The following is an 8,071-nucleotide window of genomic DNA, read 5'->3' on the forward strand; positions in this document are numbered from 1 at the left end:
TTCAAACAGTGAGAGACTGCCATGTACCTTGTGCCGACTCTGATGGGATAGTCGTCATTTGCCTAGGAACTATATTTCTGTGTCGCTAATTGATGGGATAGTCGCTAATTTATTTAAACAAGGTTTTTCATTTTTGCAAAAAAAAAAAGAATAGGAACTATATTTAATCATGTTTATAACAATTGAGTTATTAATATTTAAGGTACAAAAAGTTTATCCAACTTATCCGATGCTCACAAGTTCATGTGAATCCATCATTTCTTAAGTCTACTTTCATTTATTCGTTAATATTTATATTGGTTTACTATTAGTACACTTTATTGATTTGTTTTATTTTAATTCTTAATGATATACAGACTCCCTATGATGGCCTAACTCTTCTATCACCGTTCTTGCAAGATACACAATACGTATAATATTCCACTATAAAACAACTAACATGAAAAAAGAAGAAAGAATAACGTTCGTCTGGATATGTTTACGAAGAAGCCATCTCCATTTTCATGAAGTGATTATACAAGTGACATCTACAAAGCATGAACATAGTGAATTTAGAATAATATTGTTCTTCTGCATCTGCTCACAATATTTTATATCTAACTAAAAGTAGAAAAAAGTTTATATGAAGTTATTGCAGGAAATACAAAAACAAAGAGTTAGTTTAGAAAACATATAGATTGAATATAAAATCTATACTAATAAAAAGTAGAAGCTATAAGCTCCTAAAGACGTCCACATAAGATTTAAAACCTCCAATTGTGATTAGACATGTCACTAATTAACATTATTTATAATCTCCAGAATTTTATATATTATGAATTATTTTAAACATCCTATCAGGATTTGACATGTCATTCATTAACATTTTTTAAATTTCCATAATTTTTTAGAAAAAAAAAAATTTAAATTTATGGAAATAAAAGAACTATGTATAATATCCCACATCGGCTAGAAATTTTTTAGACAATGGTTCAGAACCATTATAAATAAGATTAATATGCTTTCAACAACGAATGAGCAGGAAAGCTTGATTTATCAGGCGTCCCAGTTTAATAGTTTTATTCGGTTTGATCCAGTTTTTCATTTGATCAAACTAAAACTTTAAAAAGTTTCAAAAAATATATTAGAATATTTCAAATTTTTAAAAGTTTAAATATTATAAATATTGAAACTTTTAAAAGTTCTTAGCTTTTAAAAAGTTTTTAAATATTATAATTTTTAAATTTAAAAAGTTTAAAATATTATAAATATTGAAAAATTTTAAAAGATTCAAATTTCATATTTCGATACCTTTTAAAATTTTAAAATATTATAAATATTGATGTAATACATAAATTATCTTATTTATCTTATGAGCTGTAAAATATATTTTTGTGTATGATTTTATAGATGAGTTGATATTCTTTCATTAATTTTTTATTTTTATCTTATTTTTTATTTTTATGAGAAAAGAAATGATTTTGTTCTTGGAGTTTGATGGGTTAACAAGTTGTGTGGTAGTCTAAAAAAAACGTTTTTCAGTGGAAGAATGTGAAGAAGTTGACGAGAAAGAAGAATAAAAAGAGTATAACGAAGAACCAGACGGTAAAAGTAACGATGACAATTACCACAAAATTTGACAATAAAAATGATAAGAAAGAATATGAAGAATAAGAAAACATGGAATAAAAACACGAAAACATAGGTCATAGCGATCAATTAAATATGAAAACGAGTTAAATTCATGATGATAAAATTGTTCCGTTTTTCTGGTGGTCAAAAAAGTTGTTTAGGATATGTGAGGTCATCAGTTTGATTCGCCACGCCTCGACGTCGAGTTAAATTCATGATTTTTTTTTTATCATATTTGATTTTATAACACAACTGATTTTTATATTTTTTAAACATATGTATCTGAAATTTAATTTTTTCCTTAATACTAATTTAAATTTTTTTATAAAATAATATTTTATTACCATCATCAATTATATATAATTTTCATCAAAATATATCAAATAAACCCACGCGTAGCGTGGGTTCAAAACCTAATGATTCTAAAGATCGAGTAGAAATTGAAATTCTCACACCAAATTGTAAATAACAAACAACTCTCAAATCCAGTGGCTGAGCTAGGAAATCAGTTTATGAGGGTCAACAAAAAAATTTAAGGAGTCAATTGTGTTACTAAATTTTTTTAAAGGGGTTGATTGTGCTATTTTATCTGGGTCAATTTGATTTTTTTCCCAATATTTTTCACTTAATTTTATTAACGACAAAGCATACAAATAACACATACAAATAAAACAATTATATTCAAAATTTATAGAACACTATAATGTTTATATTCAAAATCAAAGAAACTCGATTTACCTATAATACAAAATTATTTAAATTATATACAAAATTTTTTTAAAAAAAATAATTGAATCGTGGTGTACAAGAGAGTAAATTCTAGTAATAGATAGTGAAAAAAATGTAAATGGGAGAGAGAAGGCCGCGAAAGCGAAACAAGAGAAGTAAGCTGAGTACCACAAAAAACATGGAGCCAGCCAGTATCTGCTTCCACCAATCCCATCTCTTCTTTCCATATCTCTTTGTTTTTTATATATATCCTCTCCTAATTATCATATTTTTCACTATTATTTAAACCTTTTCAATTGTTGAAACTATATTATATTTACCTATTTTATTTTCTGCATGGTGGTTTGAATTTGGCCACCAAGAAAATCTCTTGGATAAAAATAAAACTGAGAAAAAAAAGAAAAACAAACACATACATTCTCGCTTCGTCTGTGCCACACACACTCTCTTGAACCTCTCGACAATACTTGCAGGTTCGTTATTAGCTTTGCCAAATTGGGTTTGCTCTTAAGGAGATAACCAGTTACAGGTGATTCTTTCATATCCAAATTCTCCAATCGATCGAACTCAAATCCGCCCGTGTCTTTGAAACCTATCCGTAGATGCAAATTTGATTTTGAATGATATCTTCTTCTTCTTCTTCTTCATAATTTGGGTTTCTTTGTGGTCTGGATTGGGTTAAGATTGATTAGTCAAATTTGCGTAGTGATGATTTGGCTTGGTGCTACCAACTAGAATAATAAAAAAAAAATACAATTCTTTTTGGTGGATAACGTTATTAAATATTTTGTAATTTTCAATATTATGTCTGAAAATCTGAAAAACAAAAAAAAAACCCAATAAAATTGTTCTCAATTCTTGTCTGGAATTCTGAAAATAAACCTCATGAGATTGTGTTTGGTTATGAAATCTGAAGTATTTTTCTTTTATGTTTTTTTGTTAGCAGAAGACAATCTTGAAAGAGCCTTTGTTGATGAATTGAGTGTTGTATGATGGCTACTGCAGCTGTGATAGGACTCAACACTGGGAAAAGACTGTTGAGTTCATCGTTTTATCACTCAGATGTTACTGACAAGTTTTTATCTGTAAATGATCATTGTTCATCACAATATCATATTGCTTCAACAAAAAGTGGGATAACTGCGAAAAAGGCGTCATCATCGAACTATAGTCCGAGTTTTCCCTCATCGAATCGTCACACACAATCTGCCAAGGCGTTGACAGAGAGTGTAGATGTTGCTTCTACTGAACAGCCATGGGTACCTACTGGAACTGATAAGGATTTGGAAGAGGAAGAGGACTGTTATGATGATGATCTACTAATTGGTCATTCTGTTGAAGCACTTTTACTGCTACAGAAATCTATGTTAGAGAAAAGTTGGAATCTTTCGTTTGACAAGGCAAGTCATGAATCCTCTTCGGGCAAGAGGACTATCCGGAAGAAGAAGATTCCGGTTATCACCTGTTCAGGGATTTCAGCTCGTCAAAGGAGAATTGGTGCTAAGAAGAAAACTAATATGATGACTAATTCTAAAGCAGTTTCTAGTGGAAAGCAAGTCAGATCAGTGATGAGTTCAGACTTGTTCCAACACAACCGTGTGAGAGGTTATGTGAAAGGTGTAATAAGTGAAGATGTGCTTAGCCACTCGGAAGTGGTTCGCTTGTCCAAGAAAATCAAGTCTGGTCTGCGTCTTGATGATCATAAGTCAAGGTAAAGTAACATACTACTACACATAGCAAAGAGCTGAACTGAATGTATTAATTACTAATTAGAAGAAGACTAAAATTATTGTCTGGTGAAAACACATTTTAATTAGATTGAAGGATAGATTAGGCTGTGAGCCTTCTGATGAACAGCTTGCCATATCCTTGAAGATATCTCGGGCCGAGCTGCAGGCGTGGTTGATGGAATGTCATCTAGCTAGAGAAAAGTTGGCTATGAGCAATGTGCGTTTGGTTCTGTCTATTGCTCAGCGTTACGATAATATGGGAGCAGAAATGTCTGACCTTGTTCAGGTAATTTCCAAGTGCACTCTTCTTTTGTTATAGCATTTCATCAACTTTTTCTATTATAAAGATTTTTTTTTTTGTTTCTCTACTGTATGAAGGGTGGTCTTATCGGACTTTTGCGGGGAATAGAGAAATTCGATTCTTCCAAGGGTTTCAGAATTTCAACTTATGTGTATTGGTGGATTCGGCAGGTGAGAACAGTCGCCTTTCAGCTAATATGCTTGATGTCTTTTTCTTGCCATTATGATACGTTAAAATGTAAAAGCTGACTCTTTTGTTTCAAATTTCTCTAATAGGGTGTCTCGAGAGCATTAGTGGACAACTCAAGAACCTTGAGGTTACCTACTCACCTTCATGAAAGGCTCGGTCTAATCCGAAATGCAAAGCTTAGACTTCAGGAGAAAGGAATCACACCCTCCATTGATGTAAGTGTATTTTTAACATTCGAATACTTTTGGTTTCTCCTCCTGTCTACATTGTGTAAAGTGATTTTTCTTTCCAGAGGATTGCAGAGTCTCTAAACATGTCTCAGAAGAAAGTTAGAAATGCAACAGAGGTAATAAAAAAAATTAAAAAAAAAAAAAAAACTAATTCTAATTCAAAGGGTCCAACATGCGAATATTTGTGTTCATGCTCTTGAACTTGCAAAATGCAGGCTGTAAGCAAAATATTTTCTCTAGATAGAGATGCATTTCCTTCTTTGAACGGTCTCCCTGGAGAAACTCATCACAGTGTAAGTTTTGTTTCTCTTAAAAACCAAAACAACAGTGTTCTGGTATCACCTTCCATCATGTTTCCCTGCAGTCTCTCCTCTCCAGTATATAACATTTGGCTGGTTTGTTTTTCAATAATTTTCAGTACATTGCGGATAATCGTTTGGAGAACAATCCGTGGTACGGGTATGATGAGTGGGCACTCAAGGTAAAAAAAAAAAAAGTAGAAATGTCACAAGTGAAGCTACAAGTTTTTTTTTTTTATCTATAATTAATGAAGCTTAAGCTATACTTAGTGAACATTGAAATTTGAGCATGTTGATGATAAAATTTGCAGGAGGAAGTGAGCAAGCTTATAAGTGCAACCCTCGGAGAACGGGAAAGGGAGATCATTCGATTATACTATGGTCTAGACAAAGAATGTCTCACATGGGAAGACATAAGCAAAAGGTATACTATATGTATAGTATTCAATCTTAAGCCTCTTGACCCATGGGAAAATATCATCAAGATGGATCTTTAAACTGTTTCCTGACAAATTGCAGGATAGGATTATCGAGAGAGAGGGTGAGACAGGTAGGGCTTGTGGCACTGGAGAAACTAAAACACGCAGCGAGGAAGAGAAAGATGGAGGCAATGATCCTCAAGAACTGATTTTTTTGTTTTTGTACATTTTCATTACATGAGAGCCATAGAGAGCGGTTGTGAATGTGTATATATACAGGACAAAAAAAAGGGGGAAGAGTACTCTCTTTCTTTTAATCTTCCTTGCTTCTTTTTGTAAACTGAGTTGATAAACAAGAGACAGTGATGTAATATTGCTTCACGTAACTTCCTCATCTATGTCTATTCTCATTCCTCTTTTGTAATCTAGGAAACTCGATCTGTAGCTATATTATGGCTGCTAGGATTTCATCCCCTTCCTTATAATGCCAACTGTTCGTATATGATGTCCTAAAATCTTCTTTAGTCAATGAGCTTCTGTCTTCTGAGCTGTTTAAGAGCTCATATCGATATCGTTTACGCTCACGTTCACGGACGGTCAGTCAAATGCTTTACAACATGGTCCTGCATAGCTTTGACGCTTTAAGAAACATGTATCTCCTGGTTTTGGAGCTGCGGGAGTATGATCCGCCAGTTAGCATGTTAGATGATCTTCATGAAAAAGTTTGTGGAGCAGAGCCGTCTGAGATTTTGAAGTTATTTCCCAAGATTTAGAAATTGGAGGTCTTCAATTATAATGTTAAAAATATTAGGGGCCTATTTGCAATTAGCATGCTATGGATTTTACTTAGTTTTGGGGCCCGAAACCTATGTGTTTAGAAAACCTACTACTGTATATAGATTTATAGTGAAAAATTCATTTGTGTTAAGCTTACTTTCATCATTTTAAATGTGAAGAGTAACCGTAAAAGTTTTGTTTACAAAAAGGATGATCGGAAACAATGAAACTGAATAAAAACTCTTGAAAATTTGTGATTGGACTGTGAGCAGATCCAACGAAGGTGAAGTTTTTTTTTAAATCTTGTTTCTTCTTTCTTTTTATAAAAAGAAAACTAATTAAAATTTAAATTAAACCAACATAATTTATCTATTTGTGTTTACGAATATTATTGTTCCATCATTTTTTATGACAGTACAAACATGAAAGTTAGTTGTAAGGTTTAAAGTGTTAGTAAAATCATTTTAAAGATTTGTAGTGTTATTAAAATTCTCACAAAAATTAAAGTATTAGTGATACTTTAAAAGTTTAAAATGTGATTTTTCGGAGGATTTTTATCACTAATGGGAATTTAACTCTATTACATATTTTGTTTTCTTTTCCTCTCTTTTCTAAACAACAACATACATATACATTTAGCAAAAAAAAAAAAAAAACAACATACATATATTATTACAGACGAATTGCACCAAAAAAGGGCAAAATCCCACCTCTTGGGCAAGTTGGGCCCATGATTGGAAGTGAAGCCCATATGTAAAACAGATGACACTCACTCAACAAACACAGGAAAACAAAAAACCCTAAAAATCATTTCTGTCTTGAGAGGGTTTTGAAAAATTTATCTCTTCCATTTTCAATCTGATGAACAAGAACAACTAAACGAGATATGTCTTTTAGAACTCGAGCATCGTCATGGCCTCGTCTTCTAGTTCGCCGGAACCCTAGATCTTCATTTTCCCGTCAAATCTCTAGTCTTGATTCCGCTACATCCACATTTCCGAGAAGATTCTCCGGTTACTCCTCCTTCCCCGTAAATCAAACGCCATGGATCTCATCTCAGAGGTACCGTTTCTTCTCCGCAAGCACAATGTCCCCGGCGGAAGCCGATAGAGTAGTGAGAGATCTTATAGCTGAGGTTGAGAAAGAGAAGCAGCGTGAGAGAGAGGAGAGGCAAAGGCAAGGACTTGATTACAAAGACATTGACGCAGAAGACGAAGAGGATTACTTAGGCATTGAGCCCTTCATCGAGAAGCTTAAGAAGCAGAATTTGAAGGATGATGGTGAGTTAAACAGGCGTGAAGAGTCGTCTGATTCTGATAGTGAACTGGATGAGGTTGATTGGGATGAAGAAAGGAAGAAAGAAGATATTTTTAAGAAGAAGTTTCAGAGGCATAAGGACCTTCTTCAGACCCTTACCAACTCAGGTATATGATTATTTTTATTTTTTGTTGGCTTTACGATTGTTTGTCATTCCGTCTTTTAAGTTTTTGTATGATTGTTTGGCAGAGACACTTGATGAGGCGTTTAGGTGGATGAACAAATTAGACAAATTTGAGGAGAAACATTTCAAACTTAGACCTGAGTACAGGGTTATTGGCGAGCTGATGAACCGTTTGAAGGTCGCTGAAGGGAAAGAGAAGTTTGTTCTTCAGCAGAAACTCAATAGAGCTATGAGGTTGGTTGAGTGGAAAGAGGCTTTTGATCCAAACAACCCTGCAAATTATGGAGTTATCGAACGTGATAATGTTCAAGGAGGTGGTGGTGAAGAAAGAGAAGAGCGTCTTGT

The 8,071-nt window shown here is 33.1% G+C and overlaps 2 protein-coding genes across 4 annotated transcripts in view; both read left to right on the plus strand.

Annotated features, from left to right (window-relative positions):
* LOC104700957 (RNA polymerase sigma factor sigA) lies at positions 2,643-5,925 on the plus strand. 2 transcript variants are annotated; one of them, XM_010416569.2, is made up of 10 exons: positions 2,643-2,813; positions 3,287-4,051; positions 4,158-4,356; positions 4,449-4,541; positions 4,647-4,775; positions 4,853-4,906; positions 5,006-5,083; positions 5,209-5,271; positions 5,401-5,513; positions 5,609-5,925. In XM_010416569.2, exons 2-10 carry the CDS (start codon positions 3,330-3,332, stop codon positions 5,715-5,717), a joined length of 1,560 nt encoding a protein of 519 aa, XP_010414871.1. In that variant the 5' UTR covers positions 2,643-2,813; positions 3,287-3,329; the 3' UTR covers positions 5,718-5,925. The 2 variants fall into 2 exon arrangements, with proteins under 2 accessions (XP_010414871.1, XP_010414870.1); XM_010416568.2 differs by having other exon boundaries at positions 2,644-2,869.
* LOC104700958 overlaps positions 7,084-8,071 on the plus strand; it is a 4,589-nt gene continuing 3,601 nt past the window's right edge. Inside the window, exons 1-2 of one of the 2 annotated variants that reach the window (XM_010416572.1) lie at positions 7,084-7,709; positions 7,792-8,069. In XM_010416572.1, the coding sequence (XP_010414874.1) occupies positions 7,172-7,709; positions 7,792-8,069 (816 nt within the window). In that variant the 5' untranslated portion in view covers positions 7,084-7,171. The remainder of the gene's footprint in view (positions 7,710-7,791; positions 8,070-8,071) is intronic. The other variant, XM_010416571.1, reaches the window with a different exon arrangement.

The sequence above is a fragment of the Camelina sativa genome, chromosome 7 (genome assembly GCF_000633955.1).
Source record: "Camelina sativa cultivar DH55 chromosome 7, Cs, whole genome shotgun sequence".
Lineage (NCBI taxonomy): Eukaryota > Viridiplantae > Streptophyta > Magnoliopsida > Brassicales > Brassicaceae > Camelina > Camelina sativa.